This window comes from Eimeria maxima, genomic scaffold (assembly GCF_000499605.1).
Source record: "Eimeria maxima Weybridge genomic scaffold, Emw_scaff438, whole genome shotgun sequence".
NCBI classification, from domain to species: domain Eukaryota; phylum Apicomplexa; class Conoidasida; order Eucoccidiorida; family Eimeriidae; genus Eimeria; species Eimeria maxima.
The window spans coordinates 1-27512 of record NW_013566503.1 but is presented as its reverse complement, the minus strand read 5'-3'; the positions used below and the strand labels follow the sequence as shown (position 1 = coordinate 27512).

At 51.3% G+C, this 27512-nt stretch overlaps 4 protein-coding genes across 4 annotated transcripts; 1 reads left to right on the top strand and 3 right to left on the bottom strand.

The window, feature by feature from the left end:
- Positions 1–1190: 1190 nt before the first annotated feature.
- EMWEY_00033110 (replication factor C small subunit, putative) lies at positions 1191–4164 on the top strand (the record flags this gene model as incomplete). Its single annotated transcript, XM_013481825.1, has 11 exons — positions 1191–1234; positions 1344–1422; positions 1556–1635; positions 1767–1819; positions 1927–2038; positions 2337–2444; positions 2739–2787; positions 2962–3096; positions 3230–3286; positions 3791–3853; positions 4054–4164. 11 exons carry the CDS (start codon positions 1191–1193, stop codon positions 4162–4164), a joined length of 891 nt encoding a protein of 296 aa, XP_013337279.1.
- A 1041-nt stretch (positions 4165–5205) lies between these two features.
- On the bottom strand, positions 5206–17537 carry EMWEY_00033100 (hypothetical protein, conserved; the record flags this gene model as incomplete). Its single annotated transcript, XM_013481824.1, has 19 exons — positions 5206–5439; positions 5622–5819; positions 5952–6194; positions 6314–6597; positions 6713–6845; positions 6937–7167; positions 7500–7609; positions 7764–8136; positions 8447–8571; positions 8814–9061; positions 9363–9500; positions 9723–9911; positions 10203–10307; positions 10921–11075; positions 11225–11497; positions 11700–12091; positions 12276–14453; positions 14947–15138; positions 15701–17537. 19 exons carry the CDS (start codon positions 17535–17537, stop codon positions 5206–5208), a joined length of 7638 nt encoding a protein of 2545 aa, XP_013337278.1.
- Positions 17538–18530: 993 nt separating this feature from the next.
- Positions 18531–21831, bottom strand: EMWEY_00033090 (Peptidyl-prolyl cis-trans isomerase d-like protein, related; the record flags this gene model as incomplete). Its single annotated transcript, XM_013481823.1, has 5 exons — positions 18531–18833; positions 19478–19989; positions 20214–20483; positions 20867–21037; positions 21348–21831. 5 exons carry the CDS (start codon positions 21829–21831, stop codon positions 18531–18533), a joined length of 1740 nt encoding a protein of 579 aa, XP_013337277.1.
- Positions 21832–23491: 1660 nt separating this feature from the next.
- EMWEY_00033080 (hypothetical protein, conserved) lies at positions 23492–26754 on the bottom strand (the record flags this gene model as incomplete). The annotated part of the gene is made up of 4 exons (XM_013481822.1): positions 23492–24274; positions 24518–24624; positions 24796–24915; positions 25302–26754. The coding sequence occupies 4 exons, from the start codon at positions 26752–26754 to the stop codon at positions 23492–23494; spliced, it is 2463 nt and encodes an 820-aa protein (XP_013337276.1).
- Between the last annotated feature and the right edge of the window lie 758 nt (positions 26755–27512).

The window sequence follows — 27512 nt, the reverse complement described above, 5'->3', positions numbered from 1 at the left end:
TATATATATATATATATATATATATATATATCGTCCTTCAGTTCCAATTATGTTTCATCCGCAATCAGGCACACCAAGTTGTGTTTCTTGTCACCATAACCTTTTCGAAGCAACGCTTGCACTGAGCCCTTGTGTTGCATTGCCCTGCCCAGCCTTGACTTCACCTTTATTTCGTTGTTTGTACAGTTGGTACATTTAACTCTCGCAATACAGTTGCTTAGACAAGGGGATGCTGCGTAGCTGTTTGTGCATATCCTATGAGGGTGTGATCGCCACTGGGCGTAAATATAAATAATGGGCCCTAGTGGTGCCTACATATGCGTTGTTGAGAAACAAAGTGCATACATTGTGCAGTACGTTACAGTTCTATCGCGGTGGCGAGTGTTCATGATTGCAGAGCAGGCGTGGCAAAACTGTCACGCACACAACAAGGTTCACAAGACGATTAACAAAGGCCGAATTCAGTTCTATATTTCTAGCGTGCCACAGCCCTCATGAGAAGGATATTTTCATGTAGTCCCAGCGCCTAGAAGCGGACGGAATGTGAATGCCCTTCAAAGTCGTTTCACCACCCCTATCCCGTGGTGTATCGAAAAGGTGTTCACAGGTATCATCATGGACGTGGAAGGTCCAATAAAGCATGGAAAAACTGATATTCAAAACAGTGAAATAAATTGAGCTTTAAATCAAAAATGGAGCCTCATGAATTGTAGTTTCAAAAGCCGTAACGAAGCACAGAAGCCAGCGCATGCGTAAGTGGTCGCTGTGTGGTATTATGTCCGGGTCGGTGTTTCCCGTAATGGTGATCCGGCTATTTTGTAGTTCATCCTTTTTCCAAAAACAACAAAAGCATCAGTAAACATCCCTCAACGGAAGTGGGGTGAGGCATATGGGGAATATCGGCGTTTTCCCTAATCCTCATTGCCTGGGAGATTCACCTTGGTTATTCCGTGAACGTCTGGAGAAAAATCCCCCAAGCAAGCTGAAATACTCATTGTGCCCATCCTGGCTATATGAAATTATCCGCATTTTCGCTTTTTCGACATATTCGCTGCACGTTTAACTGCCCAAATAAAGCCTCCCTGGAGGGCAAAAACGCAGAAATTCTCTGAGCCACGTGGTGTGCTGAATGAGCTCTTCTTCGATTACAGAGGAATACCTAAACGACTGCGTTATAAGTGGCTACTGCAATGCTCAAGACAGCTGCTGACTCCAGACCATGGGTGGAGAAGTAGTACGTTATGCATACCTCACCGTTCCAAAATATGCCACCACTCTTTTCTCCGGAACACATGTACAGCGATTATAGTGGATGTAGAAGACTCTGGTGTGTTTTTCTGCAGCCGTCCACGGAAAGTAGCGGATGTTTCGCAGCAGGCCGAAGCAAAGCGACTTCTCTCCCGCATCATTGAAACCGGCAATGTGAGGCATTCCTATCTTCACACCAACGCATTTTGCTTATTTTTTCCAACATTCCCGGAAATATTTAAAGGGACTTTCTTTCCGCTCTATATAAAACTGCATTTCGACAGAGTGTGTGCAACTGTGCACTCAGATGCCTCATCTGCTGTTTTTCGGTCCACCTGGATCCGGGAAGACGTCGGCGGCGTTGGCGCTTGTAAAGGAGCTTTTCGGGTATTTGATAGAGGCGTTTCTATGTTTCATGCCCTCTGCAAACAACATCGTGGCGAGGCAGTCACTTGACCTTCCCCCACTCAATGCCATACTGAATACGTGTGGGAGGGCTTGTGCGATGTTCTTTTCAGCCGAGAAGAAGCCAAGACAAGACTGCTGGAGTTAAATGCTTCAGACGAAAGAGGTGGGCTTGCTTGTGCTGTTGTGCACTATCACTATCATGGGGCAGAGGGTTTCTCTCCTGCGCGCTGTTGCAATGGGCATTGTCGATGGTCTGTTTACGCTTTGCAGGCATTCGAGTTGTCCGTGAGAAGATCAAAAAGTACACGAGGACCAATACGCCCAAGGGGAAGATAAACCCAGAAACGGGAAGGTGGGTGGGTGTGGGTGTGTTTCTGGGTGGGTGGGTATGGGCGGGTGTTTTTTTTTTTTTTTTTTTTTTTTTTTTTTTTTTTTTTTTCCGGGGAGGGGGGGAGAGGGGTATTGAGGGTGGGTTCCTTATTGTCTGTGGGCGGGTGGGTGTCAGTGTGCGTGTCTGCCTCTGTGTATGCGTGCGAGATTCTTTCCATTATAGATGGCCATTCCTCACCTGGTTAAATGTGCGTACATGCATAGATTATGTCAACATATTCAAATTCCGTGCATATGTTTTATTACGTACATCGTTATTCTTGTCGTATTCTGTTTACCTTCGTTTGCAGAGAAATGCCACCTTGGAAAATTGTAATACTTGACGAAGCCGACATGATGACGCCTGATGCGCAGGCGGCCCTGCGACGTATCATGGAAGCACTGGCGAGAAACACCCGGTTTATTATCATTTGCAACTATATACACAAGTGTGCCTCTGTATATCTTGTCTTACCTTGTGCAAGCACAGCTGCGTGTATATATGCAGCTGCACTATCAAAGTCGAACCTTGCGGGTTCTCGAAGAATACATCCAGCTACGCTATGATTGCAGAATCGCTCGGCGTAACGAGTATCTGCTGGTGCTGCACATTAGTCGTAATTACTTGCTGTACTTGAACCCATTTCGATAGATGTAATGAGCATAATGCTTACAGTGATAGTTTGGGCCAGTCCTTGTTTTTTTTTTTGCAGGATCATAGACCCTCTCTTCAGCAGGTGTTCTCCGCATCGCTTTGAACCTGTGCGCTGTAACATGAGTTTAAGTGGCCTCACTAGCATATTTAGCAGTGGAAACGCCCGTTTTGCTCCCTTTAATATGGGAATGGCAACCTGTACGTAGATTGTGCATTTACCACACGCTTTGGAAAAAGTAAACTGTACAAATATTGCTTTCAACTTGCACTTCTTTTTGCAGGTGTCCGCTGATGCACAAATAGAACGTCTTCAGATGATCTGCAAGGCAGAAAACTTGAATGTTGAGGAAGGGGCACTTGCTCGTCTGATAGATCTGACTTGTGGCGATTTGCGGCGGGCAGTGAATCTCCTACAGGTTGGCGGTTTGCGTAAACACAGGAAGCGATGCAGAGTGAAATGCTGTGTCTATATTGCCAGCTTAGCTTAGGCTAGCCTTGCAGCGGTGGACCGGCTGAATGCTGAGTACTGTGGAGGCGCTTGTGTTGCAGTCAGCAGCGGGTATTCACCAGACGATCACAGAAGATGCGATTCTTGAGGTTGCTGTCGTAAGTCCTCGCCACTATTTCAAATGCAGCTAAGAGAATGCAAGGCTTAAACGTGCACGTAGGGTATTCCTGTATTGCCTCCATCACCTTGTTCTCTTTGTGAATTCAACGTTTTGTGCTCCTGCATGCATCTATTTCGCCCCCTTGTCCTTCTCAACAGCACCCTCCCTCTTACGTCGTTCAAAGCGTCCTCACTGCCTGTGCAACTTCGCCGGAAGCGGTGAGTCGCACAGTTGTTCATTGTTTGAGTTCGTACTGCATTTAGAGATGCATTATATTGCTTCTGTCTGAATAGATATTAGTGGACACAAATAGTCGGCATGCGTAAGTACATGCAGGCATGTGCATCTATCTGCAACTTCCTCCGTTGAAAGCGCATACGTGCCTTATTTCTCTAACCTCATTTCTAGGTTGCCTGCTGATTGCGTTTCTTCGCATGCATAACGGGCTGTTTCATGCTAGCCGTTCTGTGGCTTCGACGTTGCGGTGTTGCTTATGCATCAGGTGAATGAAATTGCCGAAGAAGTGACAAATCAGGGTTGGGATGTCGCGCTGTTGCTGCAAGAGGTGAGGGCAATACGCACATACGCCCTGTCTGCAGCGTTACCCACGAATATTTTGACATACATATATAGGCGCCACAGTTCACTACAAGTGGTGCTGAGGCAGAGACATGAAAGCGTTCGTTTGCGCTCCATGATGCACTTAGACATTCTTAGGCGCCTTAACACCGATCTATTTGTTTGTGAGAACGGATGGCGGTGCAGATGGTGACAGAAGTTGTCAAGTCAGACAGTCTGTCGGATTTGCAGAAAGCGACAATACTTCACGAGCTCGGCTCCGCAGAGTTCGCCGTCTTGCAAGGCAAGCAGCCATAGGCTATCTATATCAGATATGCAAAAAACGTTGCTGGAGGTGGTGAACGTATCGTATTGCGCCAAGTAGGGGGTGTAGGGTTTAGGCTTAATCGGTGTCTCCCGTCTGGATTGTGGTTGTGCTTGCCAGGAGCCAATTCTTTACTGCAGCTTCTGTCGGCTTGCTTGAAGATTCAAGCAGTGCTGTTGCAAGCCTGAACCCATTGTTCAGAGAGCAGCCCGAATTTAGAGCCGATGTGCTCTCTAGTCGACTAGCTACAATCTCAAGGTTCGACCGCCAGTTGCGCCGACACGAGTCAACCGCGTTTGTTGGTTTCCGAGTGAGGCATCGTCCGCCTCAAGGGTGTGTAGGAAGAATGCATCCCGCAAAGGTCCAGCAGTGCTGCCTACAAGCAGACCGCTGGTATTCATGCACAGTCGGGGTATTGGCAGAGTAGCCCACAAGCCGCGAGGCCATTTCATTAGAGCAAGTGCTCGAGACTTCAACAATCGGACCTGACCCATCTGGAATTTGTTTCCATATCTTTCACAACACGTCTGCACACTTTCTAACCCCCGTATGACGACGGCAGGCCCTTGAGATATATACTAACAGCTGGCATACAACATCCACGCTGTGCTAAGTGGCAGCTTTTATGGGGCACCAGTGTCTTAAAATAATTTTCTCATTACAAAATACATATATCCCACGACATCCTACTGCGTAGAAAAAGTAAACTGTCTTTCGCCTGCAAGCTGCCGCTGTTTTGTTACTCAGCAGGAGACGACTGCAGAATGTGTAAAAAGATATACAGATCGATATCCTCGGTGAGGAGGTAGTGGCAGCAGTTGTTTTGGTGTAGCGTCAGAGCCACTTCTACCTCATGCAGATGCACCCTGGTGCAAAATGCCAGCAGAGAACGAGAATATCCCAGTTGTCTGTACGCCCTCCGCAGATCATTCGGGACTTCTCCCTACATCTGCTGTGGTCAGTGCTGTCTTCTCGCTTTAAACACATGTGTAATCGTTCGTTCGTGCACAGCACGGAGGTAGCAGCCCGCATCCTCAGAAACTTGGGACGAAGCGCTCCGTTAGACCCTGCTTATGCAGGGCTGCTCTGTATTCTGCAACTTGTTGCTTTATGATGGCCAAGCGAGAACGCACGCCAACAAAGTGTCGGTTATCCTTCAGACTTCCCATGGAACGACTTGCATGCGCCATTGCCGACTCGATCTGCAAAAGCAGATCTGTCAGCTGCTGTGCTGCAACATCTGCTCTCGCGCGCTCCTCTTCATTCAACTGCAACGAGCAGCGCATAATCAAAAAACAAAGACGACCGCAACTAAAACACACATTCGTTATTCAGAAACATCGACGACACACACTGCTTTCTACCGCAACTGTCGATTTGGGTTGCTTCCTCTCCTTATTGGTGCAAGCCAAGGGCAGCACAGTCGCAAATCCCCTTAACCCTGGCATACCTGAGACCAGAGAGGGACGCTAACTGGCGACCCAAAGTATGGCAAATCTCCCGCTTCTGTCAACTCGTGCAGAAGTCCGACGTAGGTCGAAGCGGTACCCACGTCGTCCTGACTCGTCAACCACTGGTCAAAAATCCAGCAGAAGACGGTCTGCAGACCAGCAGAGTCCAGGCAACTCTGCTGCTTTGCAAACTCGTCCTGAAGCAACCACAGCACAACACAGAAGTAAGGATGGGATAAAATGGCGTCTTCCTCAGCGATAACTTCTTCATTCTGCAGACGCTGAACAATCCAGCTACACTTTGCGCCTTGAACGTGGACGCGCATTACCTCTTCGAAAGACAAGTAAAGGCCAACAAGAGTGTCAAACGATTGCCCGCATTCCACCATGCGCCAGGCAGGCCACAGAAATGGAGGAATCTGTATGGGCTCTCCTTCCGCATTCATCATAGTGACCTCTCTGTTGCCCCATTGAGTTCGCGCATAAACGTGCAGCACCACAGAAAGCCGCTTCAACGATCTGCTGCAGCTCTCCCGTACGGCAATATCCGGCAAGGCTAGCAGGTCCTTCAGCTGAAACGCAACAGTGCAGTGCAAACCCCACGGGGCACGAATCTCCTGCTGGCTTCAAGGGACCCCACCTACTATTTTGGAAGTCGTCTTGCACATTCAATCTACCATTTAATGCTTACAGCGTCGGACAAAATACGCGGCTGCTGCAAAACCTTGGAAGCGGAGGCCCCGAAGGAGAGGAACGTCATGCATGCGTCGTCGAGAGCAGCACGGGCAACTTCTTGTTCTTCTGGAAATGCCCCTAAACTACGAGCAGCTGCGCTTGCGACTCGCTGTCCATGCAGGCGCAGAGCCGCGATGGACGGGAAGTCCGGACCAACGAGTTCAGCTACTCCGCAGTCATTTATCTGCGAGTTCAGCAAATCCAGCAGCTCTATAGGAGCATAGACCACTCGCTGTAAATCTACCAGCAGCGACAGCAGTGACCGGCAATGATCCTGCACAAAAACAAACCAACCTTGCCAGTTTGCCTTCATTGCATTGGCCTGCTTTCTCCGGTTGCTCCCTTGGCAATATACCTGCCTCGTGAAAGTCAACCCCAACACAGGGAGCTGCCAAGCAGAAAGCATTCAAGTAGTCGACATCCGAGGAGAAGAGAACACCAACAGCAGCAACAGCAGCCCTCACAGCAACAGGACTACAAGCAGCTTGCTGTAGAGAGACAAACCAAACGGTAGTAAGATGATGTTCTGAATTGCAAAATATTCCCGCACATTATTCTCCCCCAAGATGTGGGGCTTACCAAGTGACTGTTACTTTTCCGCACTGATGTATCTGCAGATCCCCGAGCAGCATTTGAAACTTCGATGCAAAACGCTTGAACGTCATCAGCTGACACGGCCTGATTATTAGCTGAAGCCGACACTACGCCAGATAGCAGAGCGCGTTCCTTCTTAACCGATTGCAAATGGGTTACCACCAAGACGCAAAACAAATGAGCGGTGTCCCGCACAAGGGCTCGCTGAATACCGACCTGATGCAAACATACGAGCAAAGAAACACTTATGGACAGTACAACTTAGGCCCTACACAATATGCCGTGAAAACATAATTCCACTTTGGCTTCACGTAATCCTTGCATCTGCGTTGAAACCAAAGCGCAAATGCCGCTGCAACACTCCTTCGGGTTTTCCTCATTTTCAAACTCCTCAACCCCATGAACCACCCGAACGCCACCTCCCTCATTCACTCAATGAGTTGCCAGGAAACACGAGACAAAATTAACCCGTTCAGCCATCATATATGCCAGCAGCAGGCACGCTGTGAAGTGAAACATGTGAAGAGAACCTCCTTTTGATGCCGCACCATTCGGATGTTGAGGTCAATTTGCCTTATCGAGTTTTCAAGAGGTGTCGGTGAAGAGCTGTCCGTGGACTCATCAAAACCGATATCGCCGGAAAGGGAAAGCTTTCTTGCTGCAAGATTGCACCAAGACAGGTGACACATTTCGATCGATGGTATTTCCACAAATGCATGCGATCTGTAGACATTGTAATAACTATCTAATAGAAATAAAAGACAGAAGGCCTCAGTACGACGCACAATATAGTGCGCATGATTTTGTCTCACTGGAACTGCTCGTCCGTTCTTTCGCTGCAAAGCTGCGAATCCCAGGCTCGGTCTGCTCAGAGGACTGCTGGAGGAAATTTTGCGCATTTTCCTTTGCCTTGACGAAGTGGAGGAGCCGTCGATCTAAAGACGGTTCTTGCGAATGGACCTTCACCCAAGAAGCCAGGAACTGCCAAATCGGTTGTGTGATGCTGCAACAAAAAGCGTCGATTTCTGCATCAAATGCTAACAACGTGGTTATATCATCTGCCGATTCGCCGCCTTCTCCAGTACCACGCGGCACTGATGCTCCTGAAACACCGTCTCGAGCAAGGATTTCCCCTTTCTCGCCCACCCACTGCCGCAGGCCTTGAAGGCTATGGCACTTGGCAGCCTGTAGGCGCAACATCATTCACGGGGAGGCGATGAAGATGAAAAAAAAGCCAACGTGCACACGAGAAAAAAGAGCCGACGTGCACACAAGAAAAAAAATGCCAACGTGCACATACACAGAAAAAGAAAGTAGACAAGTAAAACCGGATCTATATAAATATATCAATGCAAATAGAAAGCGCGCCTCTACTCGATGCGATGCAGCTGCAGGGCTCCCCCATGGCCCACAATGGAAATGCTAGACATATAAATATAGGCACAAAACAGCTGAACGCTAAACATGGCGATAATAGGCAGCAAGTGCTCCATACCTGTGCATACAGGCCTGAAGCCGCATATCGGTCTCCCAAGTCGATCGCAAACTTCTCGTCGCTTTGCGCGAGAAGCCGATCGGCCATGGGGCCGTCAATGTGAAGAAGAGCAACTGGGAAGTTTTCTGCAAAAACGGTGCACTCATAAGCTGTGGTTAGCATGTATACATGCAGGCATGAAGGCCACAACACCGCTAACTGGATCTGCTGAATATGCAATCAAACGAAGCCAAATAGGCCCCTTAGCAAACGTGCACGTGTTCATCCCATTGCGGGTGCAAGTCTTGCAGTGTTTCTGCTGCAGTGTTTGAAGGGAGCAAAAGTTAGGAACCCGGATCTCAGTCCCTGCTTCCGAGTTCTGTCTCACTGCCTCCATGACTAGCAATCCAGTCCACGACGTAATTGTGGAGGTTTTCATCACTGCTTGCGAGACATGCGTTCACGAGAGCAGCTGCACAAGCTTTGCTACTCTGGTGTACGTCCAGAGTTGCACTCTGTACACTTTCTGCTTTCTTCTTCTCTGCTTCACTAGGCGTTGCATCCGCTGCGTCCTCCTCAAACTCTTTACAGTACTGCGCGAGGCACTCCCCCACATGTCGGTAGCAGCTTGAAACCCTGCAATGCACGCATGCAAGCATATGCACACAAATGCAAACCAGCGCATGTTGTGCGCATACATGCATGCAGTAATGCAGTGCACACAGCAACGCAACGCTTTGCACCCCTCTCCTCCCGGCCGACTCAACGATGCACCAAAGCCACAGGGCGACTGTACACATGCGCAGTAAGCCGATACAGAAGAGGTCTAGGGCATGCGTGTTCCATCCCAATTCCCCCGTCGACAGGAGGTCCCTTAAATATATGTAAAGACACCGCAGGCGGCAGCGCAAGGCAACAGCCATGAGCCCTGACGCACAAAGTGTTCTGAATGCCAGCGAGTTGCTGGGTGGACTCGGGAGCCAACGACGGCCACTTTGGCCTCCTGCCCAATGCATATCGGCTGAAGTTCGAGACGAGACTGGCGGCCTTCGCAGTCACAACGTCCACAAGAAGTCTGCAGAACAGCGCCAACACAGCCGATCAAGGCGAACGACCAAACCCGTACTAAACCCTTGTCAGTGATACTAATATTACTACTAATATTATTAGAGTCAGTTTTAGGCTGAATGGATCAGCTAGCGGCAGACCCTCCAGCCAGCTGCAGCGCGTTGCGGCTAGCTGCTCCGCGAGTTGTCAAATGATCAGATAAAGTACTTGCAGTGTGAAAGCGACGCACCCGTAGAATCTGAGGGAGTTCAGAAAAGCGACGAGACCTTCTATTGGAAGGAAGAGAAGCCTGGGCATGAGGTGTTGGTAGACAAACTGCTGAACTTCGCCTAAACTGGCTGCCGTCTGACTGTCAAGGCGTTCGTTCACCTTCCGCTGCAACTGCAAATAAAGCATCTGTGCCTCCAGTTCATCCTTCCTGCGCAAAGTGAGAAAGATGAGCAAAATGCAGCAATTATCACCGTCGGCTGCTGTGATGAACACAGAGACATGCAGCTCGTGAACATCTACAGCCGCAGACCCTGAGAAAAAGGGAAGCCTCCATAAGTATCTGCATGAATGTAAGACTAAAGAACACCATATGCTATCCTGATCAATTTCTCGTCCACTAGCCCTATGCGACCATCTTATATACCATTCTGCTGCGTCATGCTCATCAAATCTTATGCATCCTCCTGCAGAAGAGGGTGGACTAAAAATGAAAACTCACGTAAACAGTGCCCCCGTGCAAAGACGAGACAAAAGGGGATTGCCAAAGGCAGCCGTCTCAAACACCACCTGCCGAAAGCTCTCGCGAGCCTCCACGGATGTGCATCTGAGAAGCACAAATGGCAAAAGCAAAGAGAAACAAGTTATTGAACTTGTAGCTGAATCCAGAAGAACTGTGCAGTCAACATACGTAAAGCAAAAACCGGATAAGCATGCAGCACCCAAACAGAATCAGCCATCACGAAGATATCCCCCAGCACATTTCAGCTGGATACTCACCATGGAGATGGAGAAGCGATCAGCTAAACAGTGAAGAAAAGACCGGCAAACACTAAGCTGGCTAAGAGATAGGTTTAGCTACAGATGTGCCACAACAAACGAGTTGGCTTCATGTACAGCTCATGAAAGGGGTACACGCTAGACCGAAGCAGCAGCAGCAACCGGAATTAACGAAATGCTTCAATTCTTGAAGGGCATTTCATGCGACAAACCGCAGGACGAGCAAAATGTCCACACGCAGGAGCTTTACACCTGCCGGGGTTTCCATTTTGTATAAACTATGTCAAACAGAACAGGGAGAACGTAGATGCATGTTTTTTCAAACGGCCATGCAAGCATGCATGCAGACAATCCTTGTGCGTGCAACCATGTAGACAGCCCGTGAGCATGTGCATGCATGTACGATCTTTGCAATTCCCGTGGAGGTTTTTGACGCTCACAGGTCGGTAAGCGTTAAAGAAAGAAGACTGTCGAACAGACGAGCAGATATGCAGCGACTCGTGCCCATTTGCACGGAGTACTCTGCCTGCTGCATCAACAGCTGATACGCAGTCAGCATCTCAGAGGCAGTCACCAACACGCGACTAACCCCGTACTGCAAGCGTACAAGCAACAGCAGCACAACACGCAACAAACTCAAATGCTGAAACCGCAGCAGCAGCAACAGCAGCCAAGCAGCAAGCACGTCCCGCGGTTTTCGAGGAAGCTTTTGGCCGTCGATTTTTGCAAAAAGACAAAACGGACCAGGACACTGAGCTCCACAGCATCGCCTAAAGGAATCAAGCCCCAGATGATGTCCTGTTGCTCAACCTCTGCAGCTGAGGGGCCGACAGTGCTCCCGAAGGGTCCCCCCTCCAGATAAGGAACCCCGGACAACCGCAGTGCGGCGAAGTGAGGCGGCAACCCGCGGTTAGGCAGACCCCAAGAAGCACCTCGGGTCAGCTGCTGCTGCTGCTGCTGGAGCGACGCTCGTTGTCCAAAAGAAAAGAAAAGCGTCGTGTACACCGCATCAAGGACCTGCAAACGAACCACAAAAGTAGCAGCAAAAACAGTAGCATCGGCCGCAATCGTAAAATCGCTAATAAAAACGGTTGAAGGCACCGTGATTATCGTAGTTGCCTCTGCGGCTTTAACTGCTGCAGCAACACCACCACCACCTGCTACCATTACAGCAGCAGCACCTGCTGCCGCTGTAGTGGTTCAGACTGGTATTGATCACCTCGTATAGAGAAGCAATTTTGTATAGCAAACGCGAGACCGCCTCCGCTGAGAATCGGCCAACGAGGCAAGCAGAAAGTTTGCGCTGTTGTGCCACCCCATGCAACTCTTCGTGCTGCCACTCGAACTCGCGTCCTCTCTTCCTGCTGCCGCCATCCCGCCGCTGCGGATGCTGCAGTTGCTTGTGCTGCTGATCGTCGCGTTCAGCGCGCACCAGGCCACAAGGCAGCAGTGCAGCTTCAACTAGAGGAGTTCCCAAAATGGGCCTCAGCAGCCGCGAAGCAAACAGGATAAGGCCACGAGCTGTGTTCGTCAGGCTCTGCAAAGGGGCCCCGACGTGGGCCCCAAGCTGCTGTGAGGCAACTCCAGCAGACGCCTGCATCAGGGTACCTCCTGCGGAGACACGCATACAACACGCAGCAATATGTTAGCAGCAGAGCAACAGCGGGGCGCTGGCTGCGGCAAACCCATGGGGACCCCGGCAGTGAGGGAATATATAAAAAAAGAAAAGAGTAAACTGCAAGCATGGGGGCAGGAACACTGCATGCAGAGAGCTAGAAACACAAACAGCGCGAACCTGTTTGTTGAGGAACAGTCTGCTGTTCCTGCTGCTGGGGAGGACAGCCAAGGGCTCTGGAACCCCAGGCCTGCTGTTGCAGGTTTTGGTTGTGCAGCATGCTCTGCTGTTGGAACTGCTGTTGCAACATGCTCTGCTGCTGTTGCTGCTGCTGCTGTTGCAGCGCGAAGGGTAGCAAGAGGTGGTCACTGCTAAGCTCTGTCCCCAAGTGCGTTGCTGCCTCTCTCCGTATCTCGAGGGCCGTCAGCATGCGCCAGGCTACAGCAACACCCGTAGTCTTCTCCTGACTCTGCTGGCCCCCTGCAGCAGCAGCAGCAGTTGCCGCTGCTGCTGAACTCAACCCCACGCCACTGCTGCTGCAGGCAGATGCCCCCTTTCCCACGGTTGCAGCAACCTGCTGTTGTTGTTGTTGTTGCTGCTGCCGCTCGGAGCCCTCTATATACCCCAGACCGAAGGGAGTTTCAAAGGCCCCGGGAGCCCCTCCCCCTAAGGCCCCCCCAGCTTGGGAGAGCTGCGACGCGGACAGCTGCTGGAATGCAAGCCCCTTGTTGGTTCTGGGGGCCCCCATTTGTTTGCTGAGGAGGTTCCACGTTGGCGTCAGCCCCTCGGGGGATCCCTGGAGGGGCCCGGCGCTTGCAGTACTTTGGAATGCTGCTAAGCTGGGGGCATTGTCTGCCAGCAACTGCCAGAACACAGCAAACATCGCACCACAACCGAATTGTCCCTCTTCGCACATGTGCTCCGCAAGCAGCTGACCTAGCCGCAAGGGTCCGCTGCGCTGCGGCCCCACAGACCACAGTGTACCCCGATCCTGCTCATAGTGCTGCTGCTGCTGCTGCTGGAACAACTCCTCGTAGCCGTGAGGGCTCCCAACCCGAGCGTAGGGGTTCGCCGATGTGGGCGCCAGTGGCCCCTGTACACCCTCTCGAAGCAGACTTCCCAGGCCAGCCACGTAAATGTGGCTGATTGTCTGCCTCCGCAGCTGCAGGACAAATTTGGTTGTCAAAATCAGCAACTTGGGGGCCCCACAGAGAGCCCCTGCTGCTGCGTCGCTCTGAGCAGACGGCGGCTGTACTACTGGGAGCGAACTCAGCAGAGCCCCCCGCCTCCGCCTGCTGCTGCTGCTTCCGTATGTGTGGCTGTTGCTGAGCCCGTCGGCCAGCTTGTGGTGCCCAGAATACCCCCTGTCTGCTGCAGCACCAGCACGAGCAAAGGGATCCATCCCGTAAGGGAGGGATAGCCACTGGCGACGCTTCCGCACATCGAAGGGAGAAGGCCAAATGCTGCTGCTCTGCTGCAACACTCCGAAGGCAGGCGTAGCAAAGGGCTCCACCACCTGCAGCACCCGCCCCGCCTCCTCCCCCAACTGCATGCACGTATACCATTCACTGCACACAGACGGGTACCCGCTGCTGCTGCTGTTGCTGCTGTTGCAAGTGCTGCTGCTGCGAAAGCCGGCCATAGGCACTCCAGAGCCGCCCACTGCTGCGTGCAGCCTCGCAGACGAAAAGAAGTAACCGCCAGGTGGAGTTGGGTCGGGCGCTGATGCTGCTGCTGTTGCTGTTGCTGCGCCGCTGCTGCTGCCGGTGCTGTTCCCATGCTGTAGCAGTGCCAGTGCCCTGAGATCTGGCGCTGCAACTACAAGGACATCTCCGCCATTGGTGCTGCTGCTACTAGCAAGGGCAGGTCCGAGGACGTCTGCTACAGCAGCGGGTCGGCTCCTGCAGCAGCAACAGAGGAAGCCGCTGTTGCTGCTGTTGCTGTTTCCAGTTGCGATACCGCCGCCTAAACCCTCTTCACCTTCCGGAGGCTGTGGCCCCAGCACACACGGCGCTCCGAGATAGCAAGAGGTGCTGCAAGAGCTGCATCGGGAGTTCTTTTCGCTAATGCTGCAGGGTCCTGCACTGGGGGCTCCCTGTGGCCCCACTGTGGCTGCGTTGCTTTCTGGCGGCCCGCTGTGGGGTGGCGCGTACGCACTGACGAATACTCCTGCAGCAACTGCAGCGCAGCGAAGGCTACCTGATGCAGCAGCACCAGGCTGCTGCTCTACGGCCCCTCTGTAGCCATGAACTGCGAGAGAGAGATGGGCAGGAGGTGCCAGGGCGGCAGCAGCAAAGCAGCGGTTGACGCTGTTGTTGTTGCTGCGGATGCCCCGGACGGAGATGTAGAGCCGGCCGCCTTTAAAAAAAAACAGCAAATAAAGAAAATGTAAACAAATGGAAGAAGGCCGCAATTCGTGATATGCCAGAAAGCATGCAGCAGCAAATGCAGGGAAGTGACAGACGGCAGAAAAACGGATAATGCAAATGAATGATTAACGCATTGATACTGTTGCAAGGAAGATGAAACAACGCATAAAGGAGCAAACGGAAGCTCTGACAACGGTTAACACAGTCATAGGAAGCTAAATATAAATAAACCTAGCGTTGAGAACAAAAGAAGAAATCAAACAGACCTCAGACAGGGCAACGAAAGGAGAGACGTGACGGACACGCGCGAGACAAAGAGACGCAGCCGCAAACAGAGACAGTCAATGAGAAAGAGGAATCAACGGAGGTACAAAAAGAGACACAGCCATAACAAATAGCCAACCAAATGCTATAAGATGATTTCAGAGAAAAGGACAAAAGGAGAATGAGAGGCAGGGGTTGGCGCTTGCACAGCTAAGTACCTGTAGCATCTGTCAATACGGCAGCAACGGCATGCCCCTCATATGCGCTCAAGACAGAGAGAGAGAGAACGGCAAAGGCCTCCGACCGCCTCAAGACACTGAAGATTCCCCGGTCGTCTGTATGGTGCGCTGCAGGCTTTGAAGAATAAAGAGAACGCACGCTGCTCTCCAACTCTTTCTTTGTCAGGCGCACTGCACACACAGCAACCCATAGAACCTCAGGCCTGAACCTTAAACCCCATCGGCGTGAAATGCAATAAGCAATGAACCCCCAGAAAGCCAGCGCATGCAGACAAACAAAAACAACGGGGGGGAAACTAACGAACACAGGAAACTAACAACAGAAAGCAAACCAAAGATGAGCACAGCCCAAGAAATAATGAGCATACACACACCTAACTCAGGCCACACGACCGAACTACGAGATACAAGCAAGGCAAATTAACAGAGCCGCGCACAACCGACAAACTGGCAAATGCTGACAAAATCAACTGATACAGGCAGAATAACAGCCGGTGTGGGCAAGAGAAACCACGGAAAACTCGAACAGAGTTAACCAAAACAAACCAGCAGAAACGAGGAAAAGAAGGATAGACAACGAACAAGCTTCAAACAAAAATGAGTACCCCGAGGGACACAATCCACGCAGACAGCGTCAGACGGAATAGACAGCAGGAAGCAAAGGCTGGAGGGAAGCGAAAAGCGACAGGGGCTGTTGAGAGGGAAGCCAGCAGCAGATGGGCCTGTTGCTCACAAGTTTGAATTTGTTTAACCTTCGATGCAGTATCTGTTGAATGATTGTCTACATCTGGAGGAGCGATAACAAAGGCAGTGACTGTTGAGTCCCCCCCCAACCCCCAAATGATGCCGCGCGCCTCATCCGCCTCCAGCTGCAGGAGCCCGCCGCGCGAACCACTGGTTGCCCTGCTGCTGCTGTTGTTGGTGGTGGTGCTGCTGCTGCTGTTGCTACTAGTGAGACCGAGAGAAACACACAGCGCCTTAAGTCCGCCTTTGATGCGATCTTTGAACGTAGGGTTGAGTGGCACCAGCTGACAGGAAACAAACCCTCCACTACCGTCACAATCCCTAAACCCTAAACCCTTACTGTCAGTTCTGTTAGGCGGCAGAACGGCACGGAGCGCTGCTTCTTCCCCCGCTGGCGTCGTCGATGTTGTCGCCGTTGCTGTGGCGGACGCTTCTGTGCCTTCATTCCTCCGAGATTTCTTGCTGCGAAAGAAGGAGAAACCCAAAGGCCCTGCGAAAGAGCCCCCTCCAGCGTCTGCTGCAGGTTTAAGGTCCAAATAATATACTTGATGCGTCACGGAAGAACCGAAAAAGACGATGCCACTTCCTTTGTGCGCTGCTGCAAGAGACAGAGGTGCAGTACCCTTGGGCTTTTCAGCAGCGCCAACCTCCGTATAGTCTAAGGAGGAGGCAGAGGGAGGTGCCCTGGGGGCCCCCAGTTGCTGCGTCATGAGGGTGGGGGCCCCTGCAGTAGGAGCCCCCGCGGAGACAGCGAAGAGCCGAACAGAATTTGAAACAGAAATCGCTAGGCAGTGGAGCGGAGAGGAGGAGACATCTGCATAGGGTGGGCTGTCTGTACACCCCGACGCGTCGAGATGTGCAGTAACGGAAAAAGCAGAGAGCGAGCCATCGCTCCAGCAAAAGGAATTCCTTAAAGCTGGCGGAAGCAGGGCCCTGTCCAGCTGTACGTACACTACAGACTCAACAGCATCTGGAAAAGAGAGCCGTTCTACAGCCTCCTCACCTGCCCCCAGTTCCCACAAATACAAATCGCCCCCCTCAGCCACCCACAAACGATTCAACTCAGGAATCAGCCCATGCGGCGGCAACGAACGACAGCAGCAAACTCTATTGCCTTCGTTACTGCTGCTGCACTCTGCAGCGCCGCATCGGCAGAGAAGTCGCGAAAGTATGGGGGGTAAGGGGATCGATTCGCTGGGACGTGTGAGGCTGAAGGCATTTCTGTTTTCTTCGTAGACTGCTTTGAAGAGGGGGGCCCCAATCCTGAACCCCCACGGGGCCCCCAAGAAAGGGGCCCTACCTGGACTGTCTAGTTGCAAGTTCTGCTCTTCCGACGAAACACCCCCCCACAGCAGCCGCACTGCTGCAGCAGCAAACTGAGATGATGGGCCCTCCAAGCACAATCCAGGGCTATTTGCTTCTGTTGCAGAGACACCTGAAAACGCATCGGCATTCACATCCACGGCCATCGCAGACCCACGTCGGGGCACTCCCTTGGGGGCCGCTCCCATGTAAGGAGAGGACCCTATGACAGATATCCGATGCTGTTCGTGCTGCTGCTGTTGTTGCTGCTGCTGGTGATGAAGCTGGTTATGGTGGTGATGGTTTTGCTGCTGTTGCTGTTGGGCATGGGAAAAGAAGCCCGATGCAGAGTGGGGCGCTACATTGCTGTGGCCTCCAACGTTGCCGCTAAGGGAACCCCCGTCTCCAGGAATGGTAGGGGGGGGCCCGAAGCCCGAGTGTCCAACGGCTGGGGGGGGGCCCACAGCAGAGGGTCCACCAAGGGCGAAGAAGTCAGTCCCCGCAGGGGACGCAAAAGTACTCATTGGTTTGTCATGAGGGGCCGCAGAGGGCCCTCAAGAGAAGCGCTTCAACCGACCAAAGCCTCCTTTTTTCTGTCTAGGGTTGGCCTGGGGCACGCTGAGTTCTGAGGGCCCCAACAGAGTTGTCCACAGCCGCCTACCTGCACGCAGGCGAACTAATTACCCGAAAGAGCCGCATGCAAGTAAACCACCAAAGAAGCCGGGAGAGCGCAGCACGGGGGGGCCGGGTTCGGGTGTACGTACAGCTGCGGGCTGCACACCGCTACGGTGCCCCCTGAAACTGCCGCTCTGGAAAATGGATTAAGGGGAGAACGCCAATCTATTTTCACTGGGGAAAAACTAGGGAAGCCTACATTTGTTTTCGCTTCTGAACCCTTGGGGCTGTACCGCGGTTCGGCGGCGCATGCGCAGCCAGCGTTGCATGCGAAGACAGCCGATCGAAATTATTTCATTGTGATTAGTTAAACGGCAAGAGACGTATTTTCGTTTGCAGAATATACGGGAAATGAAAGAACTGTTTCACAAGAGGACGGAGCGGGCCTACGGTTCGCCGCGACAGCTCGGATGTTTCTGTACCATGCCAACCAGTACATCGTGAACGCATTGCTGTCTTATTCTAACGAACTTCACGAGGGAAGAGGTACTCAACGAAGAAAAAGTTCGATCTTGCCTGCTTCTGTTTGTTTTGATCGGTGTTACAGCCGCGGTAATTAGCTAACCTAATTGGTAGCTGAGGACATTCATTTAGCTAGTGTTAGTGCTGCTGCTGTTGAAGAGAGGGGAGCGCCCCTACAGTTAACTAGCAGTTGTTAAAGACGCAGCTGGTTGGGTCTTTGTTGTATTACCTTGTGCTCGCATGCTCACAGTTGCCTGTACATTTCTGTTGGTGTGTTAGGCGTTGCACACAGATCCATTTATGTGCCCAAAAACATGAGTAGACTCTGGGATGTATACGGATGCATTTTCTGTCAGCTTATATTTATTCGCATGTGCTTGTCACACATCAATATCGGCAACGTCGCCGAAGACTGCCTTCAGACAGTCTCGGGTGAGTTCCTCAATTGTCTCATCTTTGAACCGCCAGAAAGAAACGCTCTTTTCTAGCAACCGCATGTTGTAGCGGTGGCTGTCATTGTTGCTTCTTCCGTTGCTGCTTTCCAGGTCTCTGCCTACACCGTGGCGCTGTAGAATAGGGCGTTGTACCTCAGGCAGATACTTTCGACAGCGAAGAACAACACGCCGGTAGTCAAAATCCGCGAGGCTCCGCAGTTCCTTCAGTTTAGAGGCCACAGGCTCCGACTGAATGTACACCCCAACGCACCATTTCGCATTTCCTCTACTGCTGTGCAAGTTTGAGATACAAATGAGATGAAACTTGGGAGGGCACGTAGGATTGAGGTGGATAAAGAGCGAACATAATTGCAGACATGTAGATACAGAATACTTCCACTTGAACAGGGCCTTTGTGTTTTGTGTTTGGGGCTTGGGGATTGGCCTATTAGGGCTTTGTAGCGCAGCTTAGCCAATGTGGTAGAGATATACTGCATTTTCGTAGTGTTGATTCCTTCAACTTACGGTGTATGCGTCAAGCAAGTCAATAAGGATCTCTTGTGTCGTTTCGAGACTGAGCGGAGGTTCTTCTTTCTTCTCTTTGCACCTTCTTGCTCTCTTTTCCGTTGCAAAAACACAGACAGAACCCAAGAGAAAAAAATGCATGAAGTGGGAACGGCTGACAGACTGGTCAACCTGTTTGCAGTGTCCGTATACGTAACACGTCGGGGGCGGGTAGCGCCTCTGCGCAGGCGATTGCTTTAAGCAGGAGTTGACTTGGCTCCTGTAATTTTGTGTGTGTATAGGCTTTAAAGTACAAGTGAACGTAACATCTGTCCCAGGAATGTGCAACTGCGATGCATGTGTTGAGTTGAGTGTTGCGGTGTATGTACAGTTTCGTTATCCGGAGTTATTGCCTGATCGCTTATTGGTTCATCAATCGGGTAGCTTTCTGAATTATGCCTATATTTGTTGGTTTGCTTGTTAGAGAATAAGTGTTCTGATGCCTTGCTGGGCGGCAGTCTGAAGTCGGCATTTTCTGCTTCTGCATGCAGCGGCGTGTGTAGTCTGGAGTCGTTTTCCGATTCTTCTGTTTCTTCTGCCGGTGCGAGGCGGGGGCCTTGCGCTTCTCGGTGCCTGTCTCTGGAGAACAAGCAGCCGCTGATGCTTCTGCTGAGAGTCTTCCTTGCGTCTTCTGCACTTGTATTCAAAACTCGTCTCAGCTCCTGCAACCCCAGTCTTGCTGCATGCACTCCCTCGTTTGTTGAATATGGGCTCTTGAGAATAAACATGAAGTCATCTTTTGCGCTCTTCGTCATCCCCAACAACAAGTAAGCTTTACCCCTCCGGTATCGGGCTTTCGCGTCGTGTTCATCGAGATCCTGTAGAACAGTGGTGCATGCACCTGAAGTTGCAGCGAACAAAGCAACGATGAGATTAGCAGCCTGCACTGTCTCTTCCAACTCCCCTTTAGAATGTATGTATGCATCCATCCATCCGTTAGGCAACTATAGCAGAGGAACAAACATCACAGTCTCTGCTAGAGCAGCAGACAAAACAGCAAGCAGTTAGAGCAACAGCGTCGACAGGAGCAGCAACAAAAAAGCAGCAGCCACAACAGCGGCGGACGAATTGCTTCTTGGTATTTTCCAAGTTTGAGTGCTGCCTGGGCTGTATTTTTGAGGAAGAGCGAGTACATATCTTCTACGCGCTTTTGGTTTTGGCTGTCCGTAGCCTCAACCCAGTTCAAGAGTTCGACTCCCTGCTTAAATCTCATGTAGGCCATTTCCATGTCTCCTGCAACAAACGCCGCTCGCCCTTCACGTAACAGCCGTTCTCCAAAGGCCAGATGCTCCTCCAGAGCTGCTCCTTCTAGAGGTCGCTTTCCTTTAGATATGCCTGAAAAAAACACCAAACGCAGTAGTAACAACAGCACCAATAGCAGCAGGCGCTGTGCCAGGCGAATGCTACTGAAGCGGCACAACACGGCCATCCGCCAGAAGGCGGGGCTCTGGCCTCTCAATACAGAAGACATGCAACAAGTAACCACTTGAAGCGACACCAGCAACAGCATCCGCGCCAGCAACAACAGCAGCCGCCCCAGCAACACCAGCTAGAGCAGAACCAGCAAGAACAGCCACAATGGATCGTAAGTATACAATCGAGTATAAATTCTACTACCACTATATACGCGAGCACTAAAATTGCTCACCCTCAACAGCATCGACAGTCAACTTAATGTCCTAAGACAACGAAAGCACCAGAAATCGGGAAAATCATACCAGGAATCCACTCATTTCTTGGACAGATCTCTCCTTTTGCCATCCTCTCCGCCAGTTCTTCCTGTGGCAAATCTTTCCAAGTTCGATGTTTTAAGTATTCCAATTCCGCCGCTTCCAGCGGTCTTGTAGCTTCTTCGTGCAGCTCTTGTTGCTGCTCCTCCTGCCGGCAAACTGCAGACACCGCGCACGCCACCGGAAGCGATTCCAAAAAGGCAAAAGCATCGGCATGAGGATACAACCTGCTCAACAAAAGAAAATGATTGAACAAGCTCAAAGTAATATGCTATTGCTTTCTCAGGAGAAAATAGTCACTCAGTTTAAAACACTGGCAAAACTCAAGCTGTCCACATCAAGCATTCCATCTATTCCCCTTTTGCCCCTAGTTCTGAACTTCAAGTCTTTCGTTTGTTTTGGACAATTTCAACCATCGGCTTGCCTGGAAAAGAAGCATGGACGATTCGAAAAGGGGGAGTGTGCTTACAGGCTTGGGGGTCTCTCCTGAATTCTTCAGCTTTCTCTTGAATAAGGGCAGCAAGGGCTTGGTCACTAGACATTCTCTCGCTGAATGCGCTGGGATTCCGCTCGGCAGCTAGCAGGCAGTCGTGTAAGCGCTCTAACAGTCCTGGGGATTTGAAAATTGGCAGCAGGAGGTTCTGCTGTTCAGGTGTACAGCCAAGTAGGGCGCGTTCGAGTTCCGCCACCTTTGCAGACCTTTGTGCCACCATGCAGCAGGCCTGGTGATCCAGCACAAGAGACAGAAAAACATATACCTCAATGGTCCATTGAATCCAGTGGAGTGAATCCCGTCTCATCTCTTGGGAGTCAAGGATGAAGGACAGAAAAAGGCAAATACACGCACTCACAGTTTCCTTCTGCAAATGTTTCTGTTCCTCCCGCAGCCGGCGTTGCTCCTTTGGGCGACGTAGGAAGCCCTGCCAGTACGCCTCGCATTCGTGCATCGCCATTTTAAAAAAGCCTATTCAGGCTCCTGCAGTTCGCTTTTCCCTGCGTGTATTTGTTTGAACAACACTCTTCCTTCCCTTGGTTGAGCTGTAGGCAATACGTCGGCTGCGCTCCTTACTGCCCTGGTTTCACGCTTCTCGGTGGGAGTACACCAGCACATATGGACGCAACTATCATGCTATTCTCGAAGACGGAGCTTTTCAAAGGTAATTTGCGAGTAGAAGACTCTTTCGCTGCTGGACACTGCACTGGTTCGCAGCAGCAGCTTCGCTTTGCAGGAGAAGCAATGCCTGCTCGGCTGACGTCTCGTCTTTGAGTTATACGGAAGAATTATCCTTTCTGCATTAGAAAAAACCTTTAGACATATTAAACACATATTTCGGGATAGGCGACACAAAATACTCTTCTCTTCTCTGCTTTCTCTGAAAGCGCTCATCGACGAGCAGCAGCATAACGCGCCGCCGCAGGCACGGAGACGGCGGAGTTGCCCTAAGCTGAAACTGGCAGCACTCCTTTATTTTGCCCTTCCAATTGATAAACCTAAGACTAAGTAGAAGAAATCAATGATAGAAGTAAGGTTGGAAGTAGAAAGAGGTTTGCACTGCCGCTCCTGCCTGTGAGTCGTGACAACCGCCAGTCAGTGGTCGTCACCAGCCTCGACCGCAGACATGCAGAAGACAGCTACCCCTTTCTTCCCTTTGGGGAAACTTCCATTGCAACATGTTGGAGGGAATGTGGAAGAGAACTGTAAGTGGGCCCTATTTAAAGCTGAGCAACTCTCGTATGCTCCAGTCCCGTCTCCTGTACGAGTGACGGCAGAGGTGACCCTGCCCCTTTCCTCCAAGATTAACTCTGCTTAAAGAGGGCACATACCTCATTTAGGGAAGGAGAGCATACGCCTAACCCTAAGGTCTAGACAGAAATAACGTCCATATATGTGTAAGAAAATTAACCTAGGCTGCAGACAGAAGCGGCTTGATCCCCAAGCCCAGGAACTTGAGGGTGGTCTTGAGATAAGTTCTCTGCGCCTAGCCAGCCTCTCCCAAACCATAGGCTCCCTTACGCTATCACATGCAAATGCATTTGTGAAGCAGCAGCAGCCGTGGAGCTGCTTTGCCTGTGCGGCAGCGGCCTTTAGAACCTTAACGTTGCCGCCGCCTCATCTTGGTTGCTGCAGCACCACCAGCACGCCCTACGGGCCTTGGCACCAAAGCGACTCTGTACTGTAAACAGGCATTGCAGATGTAAACCCTCGTATGGCCCATTCATTGTTTTCTAGGGAGGGGGCCTCAGCTCAAAATGCCGGGCTTCCTGTTGTTGCAACAGCCCAACGCTTCAACCCATGCAAATGGGGCAGTACAGGTAGCTGAGTTGAAAGGCTGGTGCTGTTGATGTCAGTAGATAGCTGTGGCTGTCGGTAGCTACTGGTGCAAACGCGTTGCTAGCTTGTTTTGGCCGTCGTCTCTCCAGTGTACATACATGCTCGAGATGCCTGTGCGGCGGCTGTCCTCTAGAATGTATTAGGGCCAACGGGACCGTGAGGGTCCCCAACTTTACCGTGTTTCCTGTCGGTTTCTGTTTTGGATATGCTGTTTGCATGCTGTAGTCATACAAATGGTAGATGAAAAACGATGTGCAGCTGGGTACAGCATCTCTGCTGCCTCACCAGTCAAGATCGGCCAAAAGTGCGTATGCACTCGGAGGCTGCTGCTGCTGCCCACTTTTGCTGCTGCTGCCAGCAGCATAATGACTCGTCTGCTTCGCGTCACCTTCTAAAAAAATTGGCCCCTGATTAAGACCCCCTTGCAAGGACTTTGAAGGCTCCAGAGTGAAACTGATATTGCTGCTGCTGCTGCTACAAATGTTATTGGTGTTGCTGCTATTGGTGCTGCCGCCGCTGTATGCAAAAGCTGAACCAGTGTCCGCAACCGCAAAGGAGGACGCTGAACTCAGCATTAGGGAGTCTGCAGCAGAACCTTGGGGCCCTCCAGCTTGCGCTGCCCCCAGCATACTTGTCATCAATTGCTGCCAGTTTTGCTCCTGCTGCTCCTGCTCCTGCTGCTTTTGCTTTTGTTGCTCCACGCCTGGAAGATGCTGCTGTTCCCCGTGACGTGAATCCTGCCACTGCTGCGCCTGTTGCAGCTGGTGTTGCTGGTGCTGATGCTGGTCGATTTGATGCTGCTGTAGCTGCTGGTGTTGCTCACTACTGCACAGCATCCGCCTATGCTGCTTTTGCAGCCTCTTCTGTTTGTTGAAGGAGGATCCCCTTGCAGGTGCTTCGGCATCTATCAGCATCTGCATCTGCTGCTGGTGTTGTTTGTGTGGCTCCATTAGTACCACCATCTGCTGTTGCTGCTGTTGATGCTTCTGCCGCTTTTGCCTCGCACACCTGAGGGGACCAATGACACTACACTGCTGCTGCCCGCAGAGTTTGCATACCGCGACCTGCAGAGGGGAGACGAAAATAAAATACGCAAGTCCACAAGAAGAAAAGAACGCAACAGCAAATAGTAGTATTTATAGAAAGGCAGGAATAATAATAGGGATGCCACCCTAGACAACAGTAGTCACAGCAGTAAGAACACCAAGCACAATAACGAAAACAATAAAAGGGAGAAAAGCCAGAACGAAAACCCATTAATTTTGCCTCCAAGAGTGGTATGAATTGATGTTGCTACTGAGACCCACAACCGACGAAGATGCAGTAAAAGCCAACAACCCATCAACCGCAACTCCACGCAATCCAGCAGCAAATTGCTGCTGCTGCAGCAGCTGCTGCCTGCTTCGTCGCAACACTGCAGCACAAATCAGCAGCCGCAGCAGCAACATTAGCAGTTAAAGGAGGAGGAGCAGCAGTGGGTCGTGTTGCGGATTCTACCAGATTCCACCGGCGACCGTTGTGGGTGTACTCCGCATAACACACGCAGAAGGTGCAGCAGCTGCATGCGTCGTGCTGCTCTGCTCACTCCGTCGACCCCACGCTGCGAGAGGCATCAGCGGCTGAGTAGCAGAAGCACACGTCAACAACGGCACCAGAGGGACCCCACACCCTCGGCACAGGCCTTCAAGCGCCTTTGCTCCTACTTCTGCAGCGCATGCATGAGACGCAGCACGAGCAGCACAGGAGAGATGCTGCAAAAGTGCCGCATGCAGGAGCAGCAACAACAGCAGCAGCACACGCAGCAACAGCAACCAGCAACCAAGAGGAAACAGCAACGGAGACTGCGCCTCCCTACATAAGCAGAGGCCTGAAATTCTCCAAAACAGAATAAAAATACGTAAAAGATAAACGCATACGAAAACAATAATAAGCAAGCACCAAACATGTAAATATACAACAAGCATGTAAACAAACAAACATACCAGTCAACACAAACGAACAAAAATGCAAGCAAGCAAGCAAACAGAAGAATTTAAATAAAGCTAAACAAACAGATAAACAGACAAACAAACAAGCAATCAGATCAGTTACCGATGCTATAGTGCTGCGCCATTTCTTTTGCCCGCCGCCTGCACACAAACGAAAGCAGCAAACTGTTGCTGCTGCCGCAATTCCTACTGCTGGTGGTGTTGGCTGCTGCTGCCAATGCTGCTCTTACTGCTACTGCTGCGGCAACTAATACAGCGCTGCAGGAGAGATGTGCATACGAATAAGCAGCAGAAAGACGCGGTGCGACTGCTGCTAGCCGCCGTGCCGAGGCTTCTAGCAGCAGAACAGTTGCCTTTCCCCTTGCTGCTGCTGCTGCTGCGGGATTCGGGGCTTCTGTTGCTTCCTGCTGAAACCCTGTTAGAGTCTCCCGCAGAAACTCCACCTGCTGTGGGGTAAACAAAACATGCTGAGTCTGGTGCTGCAGCTGCTTCTTCTGCTGCCACTGCTGCGGCTGCCATTGCTGTTTCTGTTTGGTAACTTGCTTGTGCAACTGCTGGTTTTGCTGTTGTTGTTGTTGCTGCTGTTGAGGGACTCGACGAACAGGCCAGCAGCTCTCTTGCTGCTGATAATCCCTAGAGTCCTCTTTCTGCAACTGATGTTGCTTAGTTGCCTGCTTCTGCTGCAGTGACTTTGGTTGGCGCTGCTCCGCTGCCTCTGGCTGTAGCTTCTCCGCTGCCTCTGGCTGCTGCTCTGCTGCCGCTGGCTGCTGCTCTGCTGCCGCTGGCTGGTGCTGCCCTGCTGCCGCTGGCTGGTGCTGCCCTGCTGCCGCTGGCTGGTGCTGCTCTGCTGCTGCTGGCTGGTGCTGCACTGCTGCCGCTGGCTGGTGCTGTTCTGCTGCCGCTGGCTGGTGCTGCTCTGCTGCCGCTGGCTGGTGCTGCTCCGCTCCAGCTGGCTGCTGCTTCTGCTGCAGCGGCTCGCAAGAACCGACTAACCGATGCTGTTGCTGTTCTCGATGATTCTCCGCCTGGTGGGCAGGAGGGCCCTCTTCCGGAACTTCAGTTCGTCTCCTCTTGCGTTTCCTTTTATTACCATTTTTCATGACAACAAAATCCTGAGCATCCGTTGCACCACCAGCAGTCGCAGGGCCTTGTTCCACTATCTGCTGTTGTTGTTGCTGCTGCTGTGGCTGTCGTTGTTGCACCTGCTTTTGCTGCTGCGGCCTCTGTTGACTTGTCTGCTTTTGTTGGTGAAGCACTTTTCCGTGTAGATTCTGCGTTTGCCAGTGCTGCGTCTGCTGTTGCGTCGGCTGCACCTGAAGCTGTTGCCCTTCCTGTTGGTTCCCTCGTTTCTGCTGCTGCTGGCCACCTTGTTGTTGCTGGTGCTTGGTTGCAACATCCTGCTGGTTTGGTTGCTGCTGCTGCTGCCGCTGGGGCCGCTGCTGTTGCAGGTTCTCTTGTTGCTGATGTTGCTGTTGTCGACCGAAGGTCTTCCCCAAGTTTCCAGCTCGCCCCGCTGCTGCCCGCAGTGCCAGGGCTGCTGCTATGAGGGAAGCCATGGAACCTGTCTGTAGTGCCCTGTTGAAGACGGGGGCCCTTCGATGTATCCCGCTTCAGAACCGGGGGCCCCTCCCCTGCTACAGAGGGAGTTAGGGGGCCCTCAGCATAGCGGCCTCTTCTTCTCCCCCTGAAAATCACCAAAATAAAAATAAAACAAAATTATTCTGACAAAAACAGAAGTCCCTTCTTGTAACGTAGCGGAGGGCAGCATTGTGGGGCCCTCCTCACGGGGCCCCCGTCAACCGACAAGGGGCGTTGTTTGTTCAGGGACAAAATGGGTCCTTTTAATTTGAGAAATCAAGCAATAAATAATAGCTTCATTATTATATATATGTATAAACACGTTTTATTTAAAAATGAGGTTATTTGGGCCTGAAGTACGAAACAGTCTCCCGCTTCTTTGTCCTTTTCGCATTATTCAACCTTGGTTGCACGCTCGTAGCATTTTTTGTTGAATTTCTTCGTCCAGTTTATATCTAAATGCAAATGGTGCAAGTAAGGCCGTTTGCAAGCTGACTTTGGTCATCTTCAGCAAATGGAGGCGACGGCATCCAAAACAAACACTTTCGCGTTAGAAAAATATCATAAAGCGCATGCACATAAAATAAATTGACTAAATATCTGTCGTGTGCAAGCGGCTGTGGAAGTAGGGATTGTGGCGGTCCATTTATGTGCATATGTGCATATGCGTTTATACCTATGCACTTACACCTACGCATCTGCACTTCTTATATATATATATATATTATATATATAT